This window comes from Cupressus sempervirens, chromosome 11 (assembly GCF_028749045.1).
Source record: "Cupressus sempervirens isolate cs-2001-9-10 chromosome 11, ASM2874904v1, whole genome shotgun sequence".
Lineage (NCBI taxonomy): Eukaryota > Viridiplantae > Streptophyta > Pinopsida > Cupressales > Cupressaceae > Cupressus > Cupressus sempervirens.
This window is the reverse complement of record NC_143128.1, coordinates 33106166-33132977: the sequence shown is the minus strand read 5'-3', so window position 1 is coordinate 33132977 and position 26812 is coordinate 33106166. Positions and strand designations below refer to the sequence as shown.

Genomic DNA, 26812 nt, shown 5'->3' with positions numbered 1-26812 from the left:
TTTCTCATTCACTCATAGCCTTCATATCCAACTTCATATCATGTCATTATGCATATGCTATCTTATTGGCTTTAATTGCTTATCCTACATGCTATCTTCTTTCATGGATTTCATGGCTTATCCCAAATGTTCTTCATACAACTTTTCAATATGAAAGTCTTTCAAAACATTATACAATATTATGACTCTTTATGCTTTCAAATGCCATGATTGGTTGCAAAATGGAAGAAATCAAGTATTCTAATTGTTCATCTGTACTTTCTAGATTTTTCTTATTTGATTAGTTTGATAAAAATAGTTTCAATAATCTTAATGTCATCTTTATGTCAAATAAGGAAAAAACCAAATTTGTAATAAGATATCCAAAAGCAATTATCTTTCATATAGTTATAAATGCTCTTCAAATTGTCCTTACAGCCTTGTATCACATGCAAATATGATTTGCAAGAACTTATTCAATATCTTCCTCTTATAATTCCTTACAAAGACTTACCAAAATACGAAAACCATATACAAAAAAAGTACACATTTTACATCATAATACATCATAAATTTTAGAAATTCTCCCCAATACCACCCCCCTCCAACTCTTCATGATGTACCTACATTTCAATATCATAAAAAATTTAGTAACTTATTGTATTAAACAAGATAATCATCAATTCATTAAATCATTATGAAGAAAATAACATAAGAAGTATATATATCTAGTCGAGTATTCCAATAGGGTCCTCTCTCTATTTTAGGGTCTCCAACAGGGCTTCATGATCAACATTAGCAATAGTAAAAAGTTCTTTAACTTTTGATCTTCCTTGATGCTTCAATAACTTTACATTTGTTGCTATAATAAGATGCGAATATATGAGAATTACTTTGTGCTTCTGATAGTCTTCGAATGTAGGAATTTCGTTCCTTCTAAGCATGTATGTCCGTAGCCATGTTCTAGCAAAAATCACTAAACCAGTAGGATATGTGAATCCATCATCATCTGTGATCGGTTGTGCAAGTTTTTTTTTACCTCTTACACAACGTGCTAACCAATAATCGAATTTCTCATCATTGCCCTGTGGTGCAACCAATGCAAAGACATGTCCTGGCTGAAGTAGATCTGATAGATGGTTATGCTCAAGTGAACTTTCCATGTCATCATTATTTAATAGAGGGTATGATAGACAATGGAGTAAGATAATGTGGAGCCCATATGTCTACCCACTCACTTGACTCACAGTGATCCCAATCACACTGAAAAAAAGCACGACAAAAACAAGCTAGTTGTCGTGTCCAAATGGTCCATGTACTAGAATCAGAGCTCCGAAATGAATGCATTTTTGATGAGTCTCTCATTGTAGCACAATCTAATCTATCACCTATGGACTCTTCCTCAACTAACCAAAAGAACCTGTGTACGATTGAATCAAGAGTCCCCCCCTATGATAATGCTAAACTACACCAATCAATAATGCTACAAGCATCAAGAAGCTCTGTTTTCAAAATTTTCAGTTGCTCTTTAACTAGAGCTCTCTTCACACATGCCCCTGCTCCATCATGTTCCCCTTTTCCATATCTAGACTCAAAAAAACTCCAAATATGAGGCACCCCTCTATCTACGTGCATCCTACACAACCAATAAAACATGCAAGCATTCTTTAATTGACTTGTACAATTATCTAACCAAATGATATGTTTATCCATAGCAATTGCATGCTCATGCAAGAAATCAAAAAAAATCTCAAAACAATGTTGCACAAACTCGTGAGAGTGAGATCTATCATCACTCATAAAAAAATGATACTCTCTAATAATCTTTCGATTATCTTTTGCACTATCAGGGGCATGTCTATATGTTATGTGAACAAAAATTGCAATATGAATGGAGTTGTAATACTAAGATTGTGTCTCATTTTGAGGTTGCAATGTGTAGTTCTCAACAAAATCAATAATTGATGTAATAGTGCCAATGGGAAAAGTCTCCTTACACGTTCTAAATTGTTGATCCAACCACTGAGACCTGTGACTATGTATTGCATACTTGTAAAAAAGATTTTCCTTGAAATCTGAAATAAAATTAGCCACACTGATATCTTTTCCAACCAATTCACATCTAGAGCTCTCACTACCACTCTTCAATGTGTATTTCACCGTTTCATATACCCTTTTTTTCAGTATTGTCTTTCCAAGATCTTTTTCGCACCCCTCATGGAAACATGTGTCAAACTTGAATAAGCCACCACATTTTGAACACTTCTCATTTAAGCAAGCATTTCTATAAAAAGAACAACCATCAACTCTATGACATAAGAGTTGATCTAGCGAGTCTCTTGATGATTTTGGAAGCCCACTAACCCCACAATCCTCCAACATTTCTTTACTATGCAAAGTAGAACGGATGGAGCATAATAGTTTATGGCGCATAGAAAACTCAACATGATATTTGCAACAACATGTATTTCAAATTTTGAGTAGCACACAATAAAATCGCTTCAAAGATTCAAAATCCCTTTGTGATATATGAAGACTTGGATGACTCTCTCTAAATTGTTAGAACAACATAGTTTGACTTACCTCCAAATGGTGTTTAGGATGTGGCGTGCAGTCTCTGATGCCAATTCTCAACTTTAAGACATCTTTAGCATTGGGTGATACTCGTGAGTTAGAGTGCCAAAATTGTGTAATTTCTTCTTTCACATCGTCGAATAGCTTCTTATCAAAACGTGGAAGTCTTCCACCAAATGCCCATGTTTCATTTTGAAGAGGATCATCAATTTTCTCTCGTCGACTAAGTGCTTTTCTCAAAGTAGTATGATTTAGATTCAAATCAATACAAGTTTGTCTCATATATCGACCCTTTCGCAAATGATGACTTACCAAAGAGGTTATAATAACCTTTCAAGCAGCTCTATTATCCTTCTCTCTGTTATTTTTCCTAATGCTATTGAGAGCACTAAAAAGATTCTTCACAATAATGGCATTTCTTTTCAAATTTTTATTGACACGAATCTTCAATTTGGAAAACATAGGTCTCATCTTTTGCATCTTTAATAAGTGCATGAAAAGCTGACATTGCTCTACCACTGTCTTGTTGCCGAAAAATATCTGATATAGTCTTGACGCCCATAACCGAATGGTTCTTTCTGATTTTTTTCCTTCCAAACTAGTAATAATCATTTCATCAATTTCAATTATCCATTTTGGTGTTTTAGAACCTTCATGTCGATTATAATTAGGAGATATGTAAGGTTCTTGTGCATTAGGTTCCTATGCATTGTTATCTTTGACATGGTCAATTATGCAATTTGGATTATGACTTGGTGGCATTTCATTTTCAAAATTTTCATTCTCCAAATTTTCAATTTCGGCATTATCATTTTCAATAGGTACATTTTCATTCCTCAACTATACATATTCATTATCTGACTCTATGATTTCACCTTCGATTAATTCATCGTCAACTTGACTGATATTTAGCATACCTTATCTTTTTCTTCAGTGTTCCATTTTGTCCCTTTCCCTATATGCCACAATGTCTTCATTGGATATCTTCCTTTTGCGTTTATCCTTTCGATGACTGCTGCTCCCCATTTAGATGATAAATTCGAACACCTAAGGTTATATTTTCAAATTTTTTTCGATTGGTTAGGGCCCAAAACATGACTTTTTGCAAAACCCATGAAAAAAGAAGTGAAAAGGTGATGTTGTCAGGTCTGTAGGGACAAGAAAATATTGAGAATTGGTGCCAGTAAAATTGGATATCCGATTTTGTAAAGTGAATTTTTGGAGGGAAAACTTGCTATAATTTCCCTCCCTTGCCATAATTATATTAATATTATGAAAATCATTGGAGGGAAACCAACTTTGGTTTATTACTAAGCTAATAGTATAATAGTATTAATATATAATAGTATTAATAGCATAATAGTATTAATATATAGTAGTATTAATATGGCTATAGTATCAATATTATTATTATACCCATAATAGTTTTAATATTATTACTATAGATATAATAGTGTATATATTTAGTGTTTAAGTATATTATTATTATTATTATGCTACAATATAGTACTAATATATATACTATTATTATAGCTATAATAGTATTATTATTATTATTATAGATATAATAATATTAATATTTAATATTTATATATATATGTATATCCTTTCATTTTTTAACCCATATACATATGAACGATTCGAATATGTCCTTAGGGGTCCTAGGACCTGTAGGGACATATGTTGTCGTTTAATGGGTCAAAGGGACCTATGACCCCCTTTGACCCATATAAACGATTCAAATATGTCCCTAGGGGTCCTAGGACCCCTAGGGACATATGTCGTCGTTTAATGGGTCAAAGGAGGTCATAGGTCACCCTATGACCCCTTTTGACCCATATGAATGATTCGAATATGTCCATAGGGGTCCTAGGACCCCTAGGGACATATGTCATTGTTTAATGAGTCAAAGGGTGTCATAGGTCACCCTATGACCCCCTTTGACCCATATGGCCCATTCGAATATGTTGCTAGGGGTCCTAGGACCCCTAGGGACATATGTCATCGTTTAATGGGTCAAAGGGGGTCATAGGTCACCCTATGACCCCCTTTGACCCATATGAATGATTTGAATATGTCCCTAGGGGTCCTACGATCCCTAGGGACATATGTCATCGTTTAATGGGTCAAAGGGGGCCATAGATCACCCTATTACACCCTTTGACCCATATGAACAATTCGAATATGTCGCTATGGATCTTAGGACCCCTGGGGACATATGTTGTCATTTAATAGACCCATATGGACATATTCGAATTGTTCATATTGGTCAAAGGGGGTCATAAGGACATATTCAAATTGTTCATATGGGTCAAAGGGGTCATAGGTCACCCTATGACACCCTTTGACCCATATGGCCCATTCGAATTTGTCCCCTAGGGACATATGTCGTCGTTTAATGGGTCAAATGGGGTCATAGGTCACCTTATGACCCCCTTTGACCCATATGAATGATTTGAATATGTCCTTAGGAGTCTTAGGACCCCTAGGGAAATATGTCATCATTTAATGGGTCAAAGGGGGTCATAGGTCACCCTATGACCTCCTTTGACCCATATTACTCATTCAAATATGTCCCCCCTAAAGACATATGTCGTCGTTTAATAGGTCAAAGAGGGTCATAGGTCACCCTATGACCCCCTTTGACTCATATGAACGATTTGAATATGTCCCTAGGGGTCCTATGACCCCTAGGGACATATGTCGTCGTTTAATGGGTCAAAGGGGACTTATGACCCTTTTTGACTCATATGAACAATTCAAATATCTAGGGGTCTTAGGATCCCTAGGGACATATGTCGTCATTTAATAGGTCAAAGGGGGTCATAAGTCACCCTATGACCCCCTTTGACCCATATGAACGATTCGAATATGTCCCTAGGGGTCCTAGGACCCCTAGAGACATTTGTCGTCATTTAATAGGTCAAAGGGAGTCATAAGTCACCCTTTGACTCCCTTTGACCCATATGAATGATTCGAATATGTCCTTAAGGGTCCTAGGACTCCTAGGGACATATGTCATCGTTTAATAGGTCAAAGAGAGTCATAGGTCAGCCTATGACCCCCTTTGACCCAATATGGCCCATTTGAATATGTCCCTAGAGGTCCTAGGACCCCTAGGGACATATGTCGTCATTTAATGGATCAAAGGGGGTCATAGGTCATCTTATGACCCTCTTTGACCCATATGAACGATTCGAATATGTCCGTAGGGGTCCTAGGACCCCTAGGAACATATGTCATCGTTTAATGGATCAAAAGGGGTCATAGGTGAAACATATGAATGATTCGAATGTGTCGCTACGGGTCCTAAGACCCCTAAGAACATATGTCGTCATTTAATGGGTCAAAGGGTGTCATAAGTCACCCTATGACCCCCTTTGACCCATATGAACGATTCAAATATGTCCCTAGGGGTCCTAGGACCCCTAAGTACATATGTCATCATTTAATGGGTCAATGTGGCCTATGACCCCGTTTGACCCATATGGCCCATTCAAATATGTCCCTAGGGGTCGTAGGACCCCTAGGGACATATGTCATCGTTTAATGGGTCAAAGGGGGTCATAGGTCACCCTATGACCCCCTTTAACCCATATGAATGATTCGAATATGTCCTTAGGGGTCCTAAGACCCCTAGGGACATATGTCATCGTTTAATGGGTCAAAGAGGGTCATAGGGCCCTTTGACCCACATTACCCATTCAAATATGTCCCTAAGGGTCCTAAGACCCCTAAGGACATATGTCATTGTTTAATGGGTCAAAGGGGGTCATAGGTCACCCTAGGACCCCCTTTGACCCATATGAACGATTCAAATATGTTCCTAGGGGTCCTAGGACCCCTAGGGACATATGTCGTTGTTTAATGGGTCAAAGGGGGTCACCCTATGACCCCCTTTGACCCATATGAACGATTCAAATATGTCCTTAGGGCTCCTGGGACCCTTAGGGACATATGTCATCATTTAATGGTTCAAATGGGGTTATGGGTCACCTAGGACCCCTAGGGACATATTCGAATCGTTCATATGGGTCAAAGGGGGTCATAGGGTGACCCATAACCCCCTTTGACTCATTTAACGATGACATATGTCCCCAGGGGTCCTAAGACGCCTAGGGACATATGTCATCATTTAATGGGTCAAAGGGGGTCATAAGTCACCCTATGACCCCCTTTGATCCATATGAATGATTCGAAAATGTCCCTAGGGGTCCTAGGACCCCTAAGGATATATGTTGTGGTTTAATGCGTCAAAGGAGGTCATAGGTCACCCTATGACTCTTTTTGACCCATATGGCCCATTTGAATTTGTCCCTAGGGGTCTTGGGACCCCTAGGGACATATGTCATCGTTTAATAGGTCAAAGGGCGTAATAGGTCACCCTATGACCTCCTTTGACCCATATGAATGATTCAAATATGTCCTTAGGGGTCCTAGGACCCCTAGAGACATATGTCATTGTTTAATGGGTCAAAGGGGGTCATAGGGCCTTTGACCCATATTAGCCATTCAAATATGTCTGTAGGGGTCCTAGGATCCCTTGAGACATATGTCATCATCTAATGGGTCAAAGAGGGTCATATGTCACCCTATTATCCACTTTGACCCATATGAACGATTCAAATATGTCCCTAGCGGTTCTAGGACCCCTAGGGACATATGTCATCATTTAATGGGTCAAAGAGGGTCATAGGGCCCTTTGACCCATATTACCCATTCGAATATGTCGCTAGTTGTCCTAAGACCCCTAGGGACATATGTCATTGTTTAATGAGTCAAAGGGGGTCATAGGTCACCTTATGACCCCCTTTGACTCATATGAACGATTCGAATATGTCCTAAGAGCCCTAAGGACATATGTCATCATTTAATGGGTCAAAGGGGGTCATAGGGTGACCTATGACCCCCTTTGACTGATATTACCCATTCAAATATGTCCCTAGGGGTCCTAAGACCCCTAGAGACATATGTCATCGTTTAATGGGTCAAAGGGTGTCATAGGTCACCCTATGACCCCCTTTGACTCATATTAACGATTCGAATATGTCTCTAAGGGTCCTAGGGTCATATGTTGTCGTTTAATGGGTCAAAGGGGGTCATAGGGTGACCTATGACTGCCTTTGACCCATATTATGTCCTTAGGGGTCCTAAGACCCCTAAAGACATATGTTGTCATTTAATGGGTCAAAAGCAGTCATAGGTTACCCTATGACCCCCTTTGACCATATGAACGATTCAAAAATGTCGTGTGGGGTCTTAGAACCCCTAGGGACATATGTCATCGTTTAATAGGTCAAAGGGTGTCATAAGTCACCCTATGACCCCCTTTGATCGATATGAACGCTTCAAATATGTCCCTAGGGGTCCTAGGATCCTAAGGGACATATGTCATCTTTTAATGGGTCAAAGGGGGTCATAGGGTGACCTATGACCCCCTTTGACCCATATGAACGATTCGAATATGTCCCTAGGGGTCTTAGGACCCCTAGAGACATATGTCATCCTTTAATGGGTCAAAGGGGGTCATAGGGTGACCTATGATCTCCTTTGACCCATATGAACAATTTGAATATGTCCCTAGGGGTCCTAGGACCCTTAGGGACATATGTCATTGTTTAATGGGTCAAAGGGGGTCATAGGTCACCCTATGACCCCATTTGACCCATATTACCCATTTGAATATGTCCCTAGGGGTCTTAGGACCCCTACGGACATATGTCATCATTTAATGGGTCAAAGGGGGTCATAGGTGACCCTATAACCCCTTTTGACCCATATGAACCATTCAAATATGTCCCTAGGGATCCTAGTTCCCCTAGGGACATATGTCATCGTTTAATGGGTCAAAGGGGGTCATAGGTCACCCTATGACCCCCTTTGACCCATATTACCCATTCGAATATGTCGCTAGGTGTCTGAGGACCCCTAGAGACATATGTCGTCGTTTAATGGGTCAAAAAGGGTCATTGGTGACCCTATGACCCCTTTTGATCCATATGAATGATTCGAATATGTCCTTAGGGGTCCTAGGACCCCTAGGGACATATGTCATCGTTTAGTGGGTCAAAGGGGGTCATAGGTCACCCTAGGACCCCTAGAGACATATGTCATCATATGTCATCGTTTAATGGGTCAAAGGGAGTCATAGGTCACCTATGACCCCCTTTGACCCATATGAATGATTTGAATATGTCCCTAGGGGTCCTAGGACCCCTAGAGACATATGTCGTCATTTAATGGGTCAAAGGGGCTCATCGATCACCCCATGACCCCCTTTGACCCATATGATCCATTCGAATATGTCTCTAGGGGTCCTAGGACACCTAGGGACATATGTCGTCATTTAATGGGTCAAAGAGGGTCATAGGTCACCCTATGACCCCCTCTGACCCATATTACCCATTTGAATATGTTCCTAGGGGTTCTAGGACCCCTAGAGACATATGTTGTTGTTTAATGAGTCAAAGAGAGTCATAGGTCACCCTATGACTCGCTTTGACGCATATTACTCATTCGAATATGTCCCTAGGGTTCCTAGGACCCCTAGGGACATATGTCATCATTTAATGGGTCAAAGGGACCTATGACCCCCTTTGATCCATATTACCCATTCGAATATGTCGCTAGGGGTCCCAGGACCCCTAGAGACATATGTCATCGTTTAATGGGTCAAAAGGGGTCATAGGTCACCCTATGACCCCCTTTGACCCATATGAACGATTTAAATATGTCCCTTGGGGTCCTAGGACCCTTAGGGACATATGTCGTCATTTAATGGTTCAAAAAGGGTCATAGGTCACCCTATGACCCCCTTTGACCCATATTAACCATTGTAATATGTCCGTGGGGGTCGTAGGACCCTTAGGGACATATGTTGTTGTTTAATGCGTCAAAGGGGGTCAATGGTTGACCTATGACCCCCTTTGACTCATTTATATTAATAATATACATATATATTAATAACGTACATATATATATATATTACATTATTATATTTAATGAAAATATTACTTTATTATATTTATATATTAATAACATACATATTAATATAATAATATATAGTACATATTATATTTAATGAAAATATTACGTTATTATATATATATAATATTATTATACATATTAATATAATAATATATAATATATATTATATTTAATAAAAATATTACGTTATTATATATATATTAATAACATACATATTAATATAATAATATATAATACGTATTTTATATATATATATATAAATTATGTTATTATATTTAGTAAAAATAATAATAATATAAATTATATTTATAGATTGTAATAAGATTAACATAATATATTATTATATATTACTAGATTATATCTTATATCTTTACATTATGTTATTATATATATATATATATATATATACGTCTTTACATAGTAATATAAGTGAAATAATTTATAAATCATAACCTATAACATGTTTAAACCCAATTTTCCCTCCAAAATGGGTTGAGATTTGAAAATTTTCAATCGTACCATATCGGATATCCGATTAGGCTTGGTATTTACCAAGCCTACCCGGTCAACCCAAAAGATGTGTTTGAAGAGGGTTTTAGTGATACTCAGACTTCGGGTAGTCGTCTGACAATGTTATTTTGATCGAAATTGAATAAAACGAAAAGAGTTTTTTAATATCGCTTTTTGGATTCCATCAATATATTTTTTTGTCAAATTCTGAGTTCGATAAGTATTTATTAGTTAATTATCAATGAAGATTATTGTAAAGTGCTGATTGACATACTGATTGAAAAATAGCTATAACTTTCAAACGGTATAACATTTTTTAAATCTAAAAGTTGTGTCATATTCTATACTTGGCCTAGTATAAGAAAAAAAAAAAAAAAAATTGGTAAAATTTTCTATTAGTTAGGATGGTCAAACACAGGACTTTTTTTTTCTGAATTTTTTTGGGTAAAAAATTCATATTTAATTATTTATTTGGAATAAAAATATCAAAAAATATGCGTCACATCCAGGCATGAGTCTACTTTTCATATCTATAATTGTATTAAAAAAATATTATGATTTGATTTTGATTAAGGTGGTTAGACATACACCTACTTTTTATTTTCGCCCTGAAATTTTCTTATTACTGCATTAAAATTCAAACTTTTGACCAATTAATTATTTTTTCCTTCTGATAAGGCCTAGTAGTTTACAAACTAAATTCAATTTCCTACATATTATTTTCTTACAACTTTTTGATATAAATTCCATAACCACTTCAAAATTATGTGTCAAGTTGACATAAACCTGATTTGCTGAGTTTTCACTGCAACTTAAGGCCATAGTTTGGTACACCATGATCTTGCACATACCATTATTATGTGGAGCCTAATTAGGCTTGGAGGTTAATTTTACCCACTTCATTCGGTATGGTTTCCCCCCAATATTTTATGATGGGGTTTTTGGGTAGTGCCCCCATATTCTAGGGGTCATGGGGCAATGCCCCTTATAGGGTTTTGGGGAAGCACCCTAGGCAGGGTCCTGGGGTCAGTGACCAAAAATGAATTTACTATTGTAAAAAGAACCATGAGTTATTTTTTTTTTCTATTGGTCAGCTTATTCTAGCCCTAATTTTGTAAGTGAGTAAAATCTTGTATAAAATAGTCTAGAGTTAGGGATTTCATAATGTATGATGATTTAGTAGCTTCTTGTGGTAGTATTGAGCTATAAGGGATTGCAGATTATAATGAGGTTGTAATCACTAGATAATAAGAATATTGGACTTGTTGATGGTAGATTTAGTCTAGGGATTGGGTGAACCAAGTTAAATCTTCGTGTCTTGTGTTCTCTTCTATGCGATTTATTATTTTCTAATATTGATTATATTTGCATGTAATTTTTATTTATGTCTCGTTATTCCTAACATATTTTTTGTTTAATATTTTACATAATTTAGAAATGAAAATATAATGTTGAAACTTTTAACTTAATTTTTTATTGATCGCACTTACCATTTTTTTTGGTTATCTAGAAGTATTATTCTAGCACAATTGTGACTTAACCAATCAATTCTACTAGCACCTTATGATAGGCTTATCTATTGTCAACTTGGGGTATGATAGAGGAAGTTTACTTGAGACTAGTCCTCTAGAGGTTGTAGATGGGGTTTCAACCTATGAAATCAATTTTATTAAATATTATAAGATTTATTTTTTCAATTTAAATATTATTTGTACTGATTGAATAGTTTCAAATTATATTTTTACGCTTATTCTATGTAGTGAAATGCTATGGCTATTTTTCAAGTATAGGAATAATGATGTCTTCAATGGTCAAGATATAATGCTCCCCACAATCATCTTGCGTGGTAAGTTAGAATATCTATGGAACTTTCTAGGGATAAGTTTGGAATTTTACACAATTTTACATGGTCGAGAAGAATTGATGAGATGACTCTATTTGAAATTGGGCTTTCAAACTTCATGGATGAGTTGGCACAACAAAGGTAGAAGGAAGTAAAAGTCTAAGTGGATCTTTATGATACAATGGTTATAGAGTTGATAACCCCTATTGTTGTAGTTCTACTAGCACCAATTATTGATGTGGTTGAGGTCTCGAATAATTAGAGAAATGTGTAAAAGTAGAATGATGTACAACTTTTCTGGACAACATTATTTGATGATTCAATGGATGTTGCTTGGATTAATGTGACATTATACAATGATATCACAATCAATTCCTATTTGGTATTTTGATTCACTCTGTATATCTTTATATATATCAACTTGTGTCACAAGGTCTTCATTAAAGGCAATACAATGTTAGAGTAATTATTTGTTTGCACTTATTAATTAAATCACTTTGATTTAATTAATTAAGTTTCCTATTACTCTAGTTTTCTTAAGCTATCTTGTAGGTGCATATAATTAATATTTTATTAATTATATTGTGCAACTTAGCTTTTTTAGGCTTTAGGTTACCCTTTTTGGGTTTCGATCTCCTTTATAAGGATTGATCTCTTTGTATTTTTCATTATGAAGATCCGTTGAATAATATTTTCTTTGTCTGAGTTTTTTAGATCAAACCCTTGCCTCTTCTTGTCTTTTTCTTCTCCGTGACAGGTTTTCTGCATGCAGGTTTTCTTGGGCTTCGTGGATTTTTTGTGCACTTTTTCTCAAATCCTTCACGGTATTAGAGCCAAATTTGTTGTAGCTTGTTCGATGTTTCAAGAAAAAGGGAGAACAAGGGTTTGGCGGATTAGATTTGGTGTTTTTTTGGGCTTTTTCTGAGAAAATAGTGGGGTCACTGATTTTTAGAGTAGTTTGAGGCCAAAAAGACCTTACGGATGGATTTAGAAGGCGTCAAAAACCCCATTTTGATATAAAATTTGTCCAATTTGGACAACGTTGAACAGGGAGGCAAAAATTTTTGTTCGACAAGCCCGTATGACCATTGGCACGTGGATCGAGGCAAAAAATCAAAAAAATTGCCAAAAAAATAAAAAATATGGCAGTTTAAAAAATTGCCTACAGTCATCAAGACTGCTAGCGGTTAGCAGCAACCGCCTGCGGTAAACCGTTGGCGGTCCACTGACCGCAACAGCTCTCGGCGACTATTGCCGCTCTGCAGCCTCGGCCGCCAGTGGCCTCGCCTACCCACCACCGGCTCTGCCACCTTCCTCAGCTTCACCTCCACCCAAGTGGCAGCACTTTTTTTTGTGAATTTTTTTAATTTTATTATTATTTTTTTATTAAAAATTTTTTTTCATGCATTCTGGAGGCCTCGGTGGTTTTTTCTCCGTAACTTGAGCATACAGACTTATTTTTTCGATCTAAAAAATAGGTCAGAAAGCTGGTTCCAAGACAAAGATGATGGTATAGGTGTTTTTGGGTTTTGATGCAGTTTGGTTGCTTGTTTTGGCAGTCAAAGCTAGATGTTCTATTTTGCACTCCGGGAGGCGTATCTTGAGCATCCTATCTCAGATTTTGAACTTCTTTATATCACTGGAAATCTATTTTTGTGCTCTTTCCAGTGACACTATTTGTTATTCTAGATTCTATTCCAGGCACATCCTATTCAATTTTTTACATTTTAGCATTCTAGTGGATATCCTGTTTGTTTCAGGTCCGGGGATCAATTTTGTTGCTTCAGATACTTCATTTTGGGCTCTACCTTCTGTTATTTCAGCCATATATTTTTTCTAATCTTGTTGATATTCATTGTAAGCATCTTTATGCAACGCACTAAGATAAAGTGCCACTCTTGCGTTTTGGGATCCTTTTCATCATTGTGATTTGTTGTACTCGCACTATTTTATAAAGTACCATGGGGGGGGATATTTGTTTTCTAGTTTTGTGCCCTCTTCCTCTTTTTGCCTCATGCAATGTCAGTGACACGTGCCTTTATAGGTGTCTGTACCTCACTCTTGATGTGTTTGGTTCCTGTTTTGTAGGAAATTTTTGGTCCATCTTTTCAGTTGCCTGTCACCTCACCCCATCTGCATTAAGGGGGGTTATATTGTTAGTTCTAATGCTTCCTTGGTTCGATGGTTCATTGGAGTGAGCTATGTATTCAGTATTTGATCCTATATAATAGGCGATTGCAGTGGCTGGCTACCTATGCATTTCGGTGAGATGGATCACCTACCGTATAGACACTCTTAGTTCATGCCTTCTATTTCCATGGAGGATCTTCAGATCAGTAGTTTCTTTTTGACAGAGTTTGCAGTATCTTCTGCTTCAGTGGCTTTCTTCATGATCTTCTCTTTGTTCCTATCTTCTGGAACATTCTTTGCTATCTCTTTTTGGAGAGGGGTTTTTCCCACTGGGTTTTCTCCTTTGTCTTTGGTTTACAGAGATTTCCTTGTTGTGATTGGCTACCTGATCAGGCCTTGTTGTCGGGACCCATCTTTTCTTGCTTTCTTACTTGTGCTAGGTTAGCTTACCTCCTGAGCTTCACTTAAGGGGGGGGTTGTTAGAGTAATTATTTGTTTGCACTTATTAATTAAATCACTTTGATTTAATTAATTAAGTTTCCTATTACTCTAGTTTTCTTAAGCTATCTTTTAGGTGCATATAATTAATATTTTATTAATTATATTGTGCAACCTAGCTTTTTTAGGATTTAGGTTACCCTTTTCGGGTTTCGATCTCCTTTATAAGGATTGATCTCTTTGTATTTTTCATTATGAAGATCCGTTGAATAATATTTTCTTTGTCTAAGTTTTTCAAATCAAACCCTTGCCTCTTCTTGTCTTTTTCTTCTCCGTGGCAGGTTTTCTTGGGCTTTGTGGATTTGTTGTGCGCTTTTGCTCAAATCCTTCATACAATACCACACAAATTCATATTGGGAGATTTCAAATGGGCAAAAATGGTGGTGATATATTGTCTTTAAATTTGGGGGAGGGGTGTTTCTTTGGTGTGGGTCATGTGGGTTTATATAAAAAAACAATCATGGCAGGTGTTGGGCGGGTACTGGAGGGGGTGACAAAAGAGAGGTTTGGGACAATATTTTTGAAAATATGGGAACACTTTACTACTTCATGAACACACATGTTATGATTCAAGTTTAATAAGTGAAGCCCTCGTGTCTCATATAAACATGTTAAGAATTGGATAGAACAATAGATTTCATTTTGTTGATATTTGATATGTACCAAGACATACTATAATCTATAATATTGACTTTTCTATTTAATATTGTTTACAAGTTCAAGTGAAAGATTAAGATTATAAAATATTAATGATTAGAAAATAATAACTCCATCAAAATTGTTTAAAGAATGATCCTAACTTCATTCTTTGTATCATATTTCATGACATTTAATAATCAACAAATCTATTCTCATAAAAAAATTCAAATTCATAATCTTGAGCACAATTGGCTTTGACAAAAGATTTCATATAATCTTTTATATGCCTTCGCGTTTCATGCAATATTTTCTATCCTTCCATGAATCCCACATTGTCAATGAGGGAAATAAATAAATATCTAGTCATTCATAAGGAAATATGTTATTGTACTCGCAGTAAGGCTATACTATTGCATTCACTTGTGAAGAATTATTATAATAGTTAATTTGTTTTAGATGATCATGCAGTTAAAATATAAAATTCAAAATAAAATTTATTTAGTACAATTAATCTCATATATTTTATTAAATGAATTAAAATGATATCAAATATTTATAATTTAAGAATTGAAACATAAGAATAGAGTTGTAAGCTACCATGTCTCTAAAATTTATTGGATGATGTGTTTGATTAAAAGAATAATAAAATAAAATATAGACTCTATATACACAACAACAATAATATTTAATAAAAAATTATTTGAAAAAAAGATATATTCATTTTATATTAAGAATGTAAAAATGATTATTAAAGTTGAATTTTTATATATTATTATCAAATATTATATTTGAAAAATGCATTAAAGATAAATTAGAAAATGCTATGGTCTTCAATATTAAACATTTTTAGATAAATTAGAAAATATGACTATTATGATTTCTTTATACCTCCTCAAGTTTATCAAACATTTATGATGTTTCTATTATGATTTTTAAGATAATCTTTTAAATATTTAAGATTAAACTCATTCTATCTTTTTTTTTCCCTTTCTAATAGTGACAATTTTTTATTATTAATCTCCTATTTATCATATGTAGGTCTTCATAGTAAGTAAGTACTAGCCACTAGGTGGCACTTGTTTCTTCAATACAACCATATCTATTGGACAACTCTAAATAAAATTAAAGATCAATTGATTTATATGATATAAACTCTAAATAAATAAAATTAAAGATCAGTTGATTTTTATTAATAAATTATATGATATAAACTCTATAAAGAAAACATAAGGTGAACTTCAACCGAAATTATTGATCTCAAAAATTCTGGAATAGCTTGCTTTGCAATCATATTTTGTATTAGAAATCCGTGTTAATTATGAATACAAGTGAATTTATTGATTCAATTAAATTTATGTGTAAAAATTGATTATAATTTATATTTGGCATGTTTATTGCTATTGTTCGTAGGTAATTGTATTCATTTTTTTCTAAAACTAAATTAGTTTCCACCAATCATAGATTGTTATTTTTCTTTTTCTTAATTGACGTATTCTTAAAGTTTTTATATTTGTTTATACAATATATATGGTTGGGCCTTATAGGACCCCTTTTTGCCGAGGCTATTCCCATATTATTTAGATTTTGTTGATTTAGTTTTGATATTTCAAATTGTAGTTTTAATATAAAATTTTCGTTAAAAAATTATTATAGTAAAATAAATATATTTTTATATATGATTATAGGAATAAATTAATGTTTAGAAAATCATATTAGAAATCTTGAGTAATAGAGTTTTTATTTTACTTTTTTAATTGGATGTAAATAGTAACTATAAGAAGATAGTTGAAAAGAGACTAAAGTAGATATTTATTTCAATGAATTGGAGTATTTTGCTTTTTCATGAATAAACCTTTTTCATCAAGAATTTAAAGATACATATTTACAAAAAAGGGGTCGGAGTACAAGATCACCCCGTGAGTTTAAACGACCCAAGGCCAGAGATCAACTATTCATATTATATATATATATATATATATATATATATATATATATATATATATATATATATATATATATATATATATATATATATATATATATATATATATATATATATATATATATATATATATATATATATATATATATATATATATATATATATATATATATATATATAAAGCCTTCAAGCTACAAGAGCACTGTTGAAGGAGGGTCTTTATCATTAGAACCCTAGAAATCTTTGGAGTTAGTGGTTGGTTCAGGGGGAGCCCAACCATCAACAACAACAACATCTTTATTAGCATCATTGTCTTTATCCTTAGCCCTAGGAGGAGAAATGACTAAATCCAGTTGAGGGAAAGTCCACTTGGGTTCATGGGGACTAGACGACCAGCTTGCATCAACGACAACAAGGGGAGCCACCGGGGACCAACCCGATCGTAGCCTTTGGGGAGGCGAGGCCAAGCGGTGGCCACGAAAACCACCACTGGGAGAGCAGTGATGAAGCTGCGACCTGGGGTCTATGAGTAGATCGGCTTTGGCCTCACCGACGACCTCGAAGAGTAGTGTGGTCAGCGGACAAAACATTCGGAGGCATGCAGGCAACTGCACAAGGGGCATTTCCCGAGTGAGCAAGTAGTTCAACTTATAAATTAGAGTATTGAAATGATTATTTGAAAGATTTTCTTTTAAAATTAAATTAAATATATTATTATTTAAATCTTAAAATGTTGGTATAATATCACTGATTATTATTTTTATTAAGTGCATTCACAGTCAAAATTAGACTAGCAAGATTAGTTATTAATAAGTTTTGATATGTTTAGGTAACGTGGTGATGGTAATTATCTCATTCAAATAATTTTGAATTTTATAATTACACAATTAAATATATAATAATTTATGTTTAATGTACATATTTAGTTGTTCTAAGTATTATTATTGTTAAAAAATTTAATGTTTGGTTAAGAATATTCTAATTATTTCTAATCTTAAATTAAAAAGTTAAAATTATATTATAAATAATTTCTAAACTATAACGACAATTACAAGTCCTTGTTTATTTATAGTTTGCCATTTGAATTTGTACAATAAATTATATTTTTCAATACAAGGAAGTTTTCAATAGGTTTGGTTGTAGTCTTGTTTATTTTTTCTTCAAATTTTTTAAATTAAAATAAAGGAAAAAAATTGAAAGAATCCAAACTTCCATAGAATAAAAGATAAATATTAAATATTATGAAAAAAAAAACTTCAAACATATTATGTAATTATAAGTAATATATTTTTTCAATAATTCACAAGCAAAATAAAATGTGAAACATTAGCTTACAATCATTCATAAAATATTAAAGAAAACTCCATGTTCAAAGAAGCATGCTCAACTTTTCAAGGTCCAAAATATCAAAGCACCTCTTGAATTTAATAATAATCAATACTAATTCGAGGGCATTGTTAACGTAGAAGTAGACAAAGAACATCTATTTATAGCCTCCAACATGTTGAAGCGAACATGAGCAAAATGATATCTACCACCTCAAGCAAAAGATGAAGAAAAAACAAAACAGTATAGACATGGAGAAACGACAAATAGAAAAGTATCACAGCTTTATTACTGATATGGGAGTGGCACCATGGGAAAACAAAGAAAAGTAAATTTCCTTTATACATACAAATGTGTGATTTGTTATAAAGTGATATTTTGTGACACAATGGTTTCAAAACCCTAATGCATAGCCATGCACACAAACAAGCATGGCCCCCACATAACTTAGACCTCATTCAAATGATGAATAAGCTTGTTCAAATGTCAATATCACATGGTATTCTATAAGTCTTCCCTTTCCCTATCACAAACATTTGTAGGACCTAATGTTGATTATTTTATTTTATTTTTAAAGTGGAACTTGTCAATTTCATATTTGTAGGTTGTACCTCCCAATTATACAATAATCAATAATGTTTTCACCCATTTATACCGAGTAGCATTTATGAAGTTGAAGCATTTTTATTTTTTCCTCCTCAACTTTTCCTTGATTCTATATTAAAGTTTCCAGTGTAGATTAAATTTTTCTTTGAAAAGGGAGCATACCTGCTATAGTCTAACTTTACTTTCTTTTATAGAAGGAAGATAAAACATAGATTTTAAGGGTTTCATAATTAGTTTTGTGATCTCACAAAGTTTCATAAATCATCCTTTCTATATATGTCATATATATATATATTATCCTTTTTATATTATTTCATATATGGAGAACAAGATGTACAACAGTCTTTAGTAATCAATGAATTAAGGCTCAGATTAATCAACTACTTGGCAAACTGATTTCTAGATTTTGCCATATAATTGCTATTTGTATTGCTCGAACTATGATATTTTCTTTATTCTGTACTGCTGTTGCTATTTGTTTTGCTATAGCAATGTCATATATTGTTTTTTGTGTATGTAGCTGATTTTCTTGCAGTCCTAACTGCAACTTTGTAATTCACATTTTTCCATTAAAAAAAAAAACTACTATATTTAAAATATATCTATGATACATACATACATACATATACATATGAAATATGATAGATAGTTTATCTTTTTATATATTACAATTTTGACATATAAATAATTTAATTGACATTTAACATTAATTTTTTTAACTTATTTATAACATATAGCTTTAACTTAAGACGAGTGATATGTGATTGATCTCACAATAAGGCGACCTATGATATCAAACAATGATTTACAGCTATTAAATCAAACACTTATTTTAGCACTATAATATTCATTTAGTCATTATTATTTAACTTAGCTATAATATCAATAAAAAGACTGTTCTCTTTTTTTAAAACCTCAAAAATTTCTGCCAAAAATTGAAGATAAAATAAAACAAAAATGTAAATAACTCACTTATATTAGGATCTCACATAATAAACTACATAAAAAATGGATAATATAAATGTGGTAGTAAGTTAAATGGGTTTAATCTTGAAGGAAATTTCACTGTTAAATGAACAATTGACTTGCAATTGTACTAGAATAGATTACCTTATATAAAGAATCAATGCTTTACTTCTTCTAAATAAAATGAATGCCTATTGTTTTACTATTTTCATGAGTGATAAATCTTGTGAACTAATACTTATTAAACATGAAGAATAAATTGATTCAAAAATTTAAAAATTGAATTCTAAAAACAATATCATAATTTGACTTCTATAAAAACCCTATTCTATTTATAAATTTATAAAAATAAAGCTTCCACCAACACCTTAACTCAATGTTCCAAATCACTAAACTCTCCTAACAAAACAGAGGTCCTTCACAAGAATCTTCCTACCTATTTCTCATTGGTTTACATTTTATCTTTTGAGTCATTAAAAGTCTGCATATCCAGATCAACTGCAAATTACTAACTTTCAGTCTGACATGGACAGAGATTATATGCAAAGCCAGGAATATTTCTTTAGGAAGATGCAAACATCATAAACGACAGTTCATAACCAATCAGATTTGAAGTTGTGGGGATTTAAACCCTTCTAGACAAATGGAAATAGACATTACATACCATTTGGAAAGACAAAAAGTCATTTCTCAACGAGAGATTTCATTGTCAGATTATAAAGAGCAATTGATGTGGTTCGATTGAGTTCAAATAAAGCTGGTATTATCTCGTTTACATTTTATTTCAGTTAGATGAATTAGGTTAATGATAAAGAGTGTGAATGAATTATATAGCATACAAAATAGAACTTCAAATTGAGATTATGCTATTGTTTTCGTTCTCATTAAAAGGTAATGAAAAATTAGAAATAAAATTTAGGTTTAATTTTATTTTAATTGTGTATATAGATAGCAGCATAATTGGTCGAATCTTTATTCAGTACCCACTAAACACTTGCGTACAAATATTTCTCAATCTGTCAATGGAGTGGTTCATCTTGTAACGTTTCTTATCCATCCATGCAGCACGTAGATTTGAGATAATAAATAAATGCCAGAGATATACACCTCAAAACTGAAACAATTTTACTTTTCGACAAGCTACCTCACTATTTTCTCTTTCTATATTCTTTTGTCCTCTGTCACTCTCGAATAGGAATATGTTCACCTTTTACAGATTTCAATTATTTTTATAATTAAATATTTTATAAATGATAATATAGATTTTATTCATAAAAAACAATTGTTTCAATTATCATTTATATAGATGATCAAGAATTTTGAAAACCACTCAATTATATGAATATGAATAATGCTACTGTATAAATGGTAATATATTTGTTATTCATAAAAAAAATTACTCTTTTCCTATTATTCTTTTGCATAGATGTTCTGTAATGGCAGTATTGTTTATAGGAGGCCAGTATAATTAGTATAAGAAAAATAATAAAAAAAAATATATATATATTCATAAGTCAAATTGTGAAGTTTTTGGATCAAATGTATTGACTCATAAAAAGTTCATAAGAATTCATCTTTCAAAATTGGATTTACTTTAAATTATATCTATAACATTTTTTACAAATTACCTATATATTGCATAAGAATTAAAGTGTAAGGTGTGTAAGGATACATCGTATATGAACACACACATCTTTTTTTCTGTGTATACTGGTCAGACAGATAACTCCCTCTACATATTTGCAAACAGTGGGAGCACATGCATTTGAGTTTTGATTGAACATAAAGAAATCAATTGATGCTGTCAAAGTCTACTCTTTGGTTCCTTTAATGAGAAGAGATTCCTGCTTTTCAGTGGACGAATAGTAAATAGAAGATGCTACAGATTGGACAGCAGATGTTATATTTTTCTATTAAACCTAATTCATTTTAGGAGACAGCCTTGAGCTTGTGTGAACTAGATTATAAAAACAAATCACATTTTAACATGGGAGAAAACTAGAAATAGAAAACAGTGCACAATCATGACAATTATCATAAACAGATTTGCTGATTTGCTTCTCTTTATGTGGTGATAGAAAAACCTTCATAAGAAGATCAAAAAAACTTAAGTTTTACTTGGAAATAGGCAGTGTATATGTCAATATTCTGCAGATCCCTTGTTTAGAGGGTTTGAGGCCAATATTCCCACAAGAGAGCACCTTGTTCCTCTAAAGTACTGTAAAACAAATTGTAACTTGGTTCATCTGATTGATCCAAATTTTCCTCCACCTTTGGCCTGATACCAATATTGGTGCATGGAGGATAAACCCCACAAGTGTTCATGGCTGAATCAATGGTGTTATTCTGTTGACTCTCAATGGTTCCTGGGCTGTCAATATTCAGTACAGAACTGGCTTCGCTACCTATACTTGATGGCCCTTCATTTTCCTTCATTGCATTCACATTATCAGCACTTCCTGAAAACATGGGCACTGGTGTTAACTCATTTTCCTCCCTCGGAGATGAATTCATCTGACTCCTTTGGTCTTGGCCGCTCATCAATTTGTCTCTCAAACGTTGGACCTATTGATCATCATAAGAAGGATAAAAGGCATAAGCTGATTCTGAACTCCATCAAAAGATAATGTTATGGACAACAGTTGTAGATGGTATGAAAACATATTGCAATACACCAATTTTTAAGCTATCAAAAGAGAGCAATTATAACAGCATTTTTTGATGCTATTAAATGATATTTCCATCTTGATGATAGATCACTAATATTGATACCAAAACATTGGTGCAAAACAAGTTCATGTAGTTGAATTCAGAAATAACACTTATTCTTAGTCACATACTAATTCTGAATTCAAAGATGGTATCATAGGTTTATATTCTTAGTCACATACTAATTCTGAATTCAAAGATGGTATCATAGGTTTAGAATCATATACATTGAATCCAAATACTAGTTTTTTCATCTGACAAATGGTATATCAATTAAGTATTATTCTCTACATTGAACCTATTGAATATATGGAGGCATATTTTGAGGAAAAAAATGGCATCAAAATTTAATTCCATATACTGAATCTAAATGTTATTTATAACATGCCAACTCTAGTGTATCAGGAAGACAGATTGGTAAAATCTCTGAAAAAATCTGTTCTCAAAAGATAATGTCATGCAGTGATTCTGATGGCTATAAAAAGACATTCATTGATTTGATATTTATTTTAGATTCTGAATTCTTCAACAGGATGGGGTGACATTCTAAATGCTTAAATCATTTTAATATATAAAACTCAAACTCTTCTCAATGTAAAGAGAGTAGACAACAATGAAGAAATGATATCAGAACAGACTGCAATGAAGAAATGATTCAGAATAGGAAAATGCTATTAAGCTATATGTTTTGAAGGAAGGAATGATGTCAAAACAATTTGAAAATATCATATACAAAATTGCTAAGTACTGAGTGCATCTAGATGGATGGTTGGAAGATTCTAGTGGAAATATTTGGACTGAGTGCATCTAGATAAATGGTTGGTAGAAACTAATTTGGAAATATTTGGAATGGGTGCATCTAGATGCATGGATGGTGGGTTCTAATGGAAATATATGGAAGTATGTTTAGAATATGTTTAACCAATGGATGCCTGAGATTTGAATGGATGATATAGAACAAAGAACTAAAGCTATAAAATTTTGATTTGAATTTGAGCAAGCAATATTCCCTACCATGGCCTGAAGACTTCTATTCTCTTCCACAAGGTTGTCATAGTCTTTCTTGAGAGAATCATGATCCTGCTTGAGAACATCAAAGTCTCTTTCCAGTTGCTTGGTCTTCCATCTTGCTCTTCTATTCTGAAACCAAACTGCAATTTGTCTTGGCTGAAGGCCTAGGGCTCTTGCTAGCTGTATTTTCTTCTCGGGCTCCAATTTATTTGTCAGCTCAAAGTTTTTCTCCAGAGCTCTAACTTGCTCAAAAGTTAGCCTTCTTTTCTTCTCTCCCAAGTGGATTGAGTCATCAGAACCATCTTCATCTCCCATGTCCTCATGAGACATGTCTAAAGCTGAGAAAGACCTGCATTTAGCTAAAATCTTCCTTTCACTTCCAGAGTCAAAAGCACCCATTGATCGATTGCCTGCATATGTATCATGGTGTAGTTCAAGCCACCCAACTATTTTAATAAAAAAACGATTTTCAAAAGAGAAAAGAAAACCAATGAGTCTAACACTGCATGATTTGAGCAATTTTCACAAGACTTTGTTAAAAATACTCAAGAAGCATTCAGATTGCTGAGGGAAAAAAATGGATGGCTTAGAATGCAGATGCACAATCATCTGTACCCAAAATAAAATTATTCGACCTAGTTGTGATCTAGAGTGCTACTTCCACCATCCAACAAATTAGAAAAATAAAGAGATTTGTGTCTACACAATCTAAAATCATTTTCTCGTACCCAACCCAGTTTGTTAACTTCTTGAAGACCTTTCCTTATACTTTGTACAGAAAACATAATCCCTTCCTGTTAAGAGACAGATCTGCATAGCTCATTAAACTCATGAAACTCTGCAATGAGCAGAATACAAGAAAACTGTTTTGGAGCCTTCCCATCAACTTGACCAAAAGGCCTAAAATATCTCAATTATTGAAAGTTGAAACTCATCATATTAAGACATGAGACCACAAGGATTAACAAAAATTCAAGCAAAGTGTTTTACCATGTCCAAACTAGTCTCCTAGCGTACTGTACCAGACTGGAGAAACCAACAATGAACCATATCTACATTATTCTCAAATAATACCAGCCTTAACAAGCAAGATCAGATCTATAATGAGAATTTCGATGTCTGAAAAAAGCTTGTAAAAATTGCAAAGACAAAGCAGGTACCCACTTATAGCCCCAATAAAACACATTTTCACAACATAGTAGTAATATAAGTTACATGGGAATAAGAATGGATCAAAGCCCAAGAGCATGTATACTTATATATCTATATAAAGTAGTACATAGATTATAACCAAAAATGCACAGGAGCTTGGTCAGATGTGCACTGTATATACAAACCTTGAAATGTTGCAGGGGGAGTACAAGAGCCAACAGCAATCAAAGCAGCTATGGAATTAGCAGAGTTGTCCTCACTCTTCATCATAATATTGGAGGAATAAAATGCTCTCCCATCACAAGCCATTTTTTTGTCCTTCCTTCCCTCCTTTACAATAATAACTTGTATCCCACACTGCTTATTACTGCCTCTTCAGACCCACTTTCATGGCTTATGAGATTCAATCTTCTCTCTACTGGAACCTCAAACAAAAGTAGAAGGAATCTTGGATTATTTCAGCACTAGAAAACAACTTTAATCGGTCACTTCTACAATCAGCTTTTTATCAGATCCTTCAAGGTCATGCTGTCATCATTACCATCACTTCATTAGTCCCCATGCCTGTAGGACTCCAAAGCCCTGCCACAATGGAAGAAGCCATTAGTACTCTGGTGTACTTGTGCTTGTTTAGGTTGCATTATTTAAATCTAACTGATTGAACTTCATCACATTCAAGCCTATACGGAAGAAGAAGCAAGGGATCTAAAAGCAATTGGGACTAGTTTAAGTTGAAACTCAAGCAATCTACCCTTGTTAACATTGTGGGGTTTTATATAACTTATCAGATAAGCTTCAATATCTTCTAACGAGTTGGAACCAAAGTGTGTTCAAGAATCTAATACTCATGCTGTCACCTCTTGAGATACAACTTTCAAATTGCTCCACCCATTAGAGCAAGATTACAGAAATCTACAGGTGAATGATGAGTTGTATCCTGCAAATCATTTCAATTACTGTAGGTGACCTAATAACTCTCATGGCCTAACACAGCTATGTGGGAAACTAAAACTGAAAGTGGCTTCAAAATTGCCAAACTTCTACATAAATGCATTTCACATGGATTATTTCAGGGTGGCTCTCATGATTTGATTGAATTTGACTAGTGAAGAGACCAATTCATATGCCTATTTCATCATACCTAGTATAGACAGAAAAACAAAAAGTTACATTCATACTTAGCAGCATTACTTGTTGGCGAAATGTAGGCTAATCTCCTAGTCTTCCCCTAGCCCTTGGGCTTACAGGGAGAAAGAAGATCAGAGATCGAAATTGCATGAGGTGACTGGCCTTAGTACTATGGTGGGGAAATTGGGAATAGGAACTTTCAATGGAGTGTGTGGGTCATTGGATGATCACAGCTGTCGATAAAAGCTTGGTGGATTTGTGTGCCCTCTACCTGTCACATCCTCTATTTTTGGTGCATCATCTTCATCTCCACCGTATGTGGCACGGTATCACCTGCAGTACTGCAGTCCCAACACTGTAAACAACTTCTCCTCTTTGCAACTGTCCGCTCTCCTGCCATGCTTATAAATATTCAATGCCTTGCTCACAGATTTAATCATGCTTGCTTACTGCCAGTCAATTTTATCCACGGAAATGACTGAGTAGTAGTTTAGGCTAATTTCAAGTACCTACAGTTTCTAATTGGTATATCAAAATTTGTTGATTTTTATGTGAAATTCTATAGGTGAGTAAAGAGCTTAAATCTAACCTTTTGGCTGTCCCACATTTAGTCTAAAAGTACCATTAAAAAAAGCTCCTGCTACTAAAAAACCTCCCAGTAGCTACTATAGTATTTTTTGGCAAATGGACCAATCAGCAATCAAGAAAACTGAAAAATAATCAACTATTTATACATATGTGATCAACTATTAGTACCTTTTTATGACCGTAATTGAAAAAAAAGTAGCTGTAATTAGAAGTTTGGATGAGGC

At 34.0% G+C, this 26812-nt stretch overlaps 1 protein-coding gene across 6 annotated transcripts; it reads right to left on the bottom strand.

Annotated features, from left to right (window-relative positions):
* Positions 1 to 22031: 22031 nt before the first annotated feature.
* Positions 22032 to 26377, bottom strand: LOC149528098 (homeobox-leucine zipper protein HAT5-like). Of its 6 annotated transcripts, none has more exons than XM_089808142.1 (4): positions 26051 to 26377; positions 25058 to 25454; positions 23724 to 24130; positions 22032 to 22565 (listed from the first exon to the last, which is right to left on the bottom strand). In XM_089808142.1, exons 2-4 carry the CDS (start codon positions 25179 to 25181, stop codon positions 22164 to 22166), a joined length of 933 nt encoding a protein of 310 aa, XP_089664268.1. In that variant the 5' UTR covers positions 25182 to 25454; positions 26051 to 26377; the 3' UTR covers positions 22032 to 22163. The 6 variants fall into 6 exon arrangements, with proteins under 6 accessions (XP_089664268.1, XP_089664272.1, XP_089664269.1 ...); XM_089808146.1 differs by having other exon boundaries at positions 26064 to 26377; XM_089808143.1 differs by lacking the exon at positions 26051 to 26377 and adding an exon at positions 25730 to 26013.
* Positions 26378 to 26812: the final 435 nt, after the last annotated feature.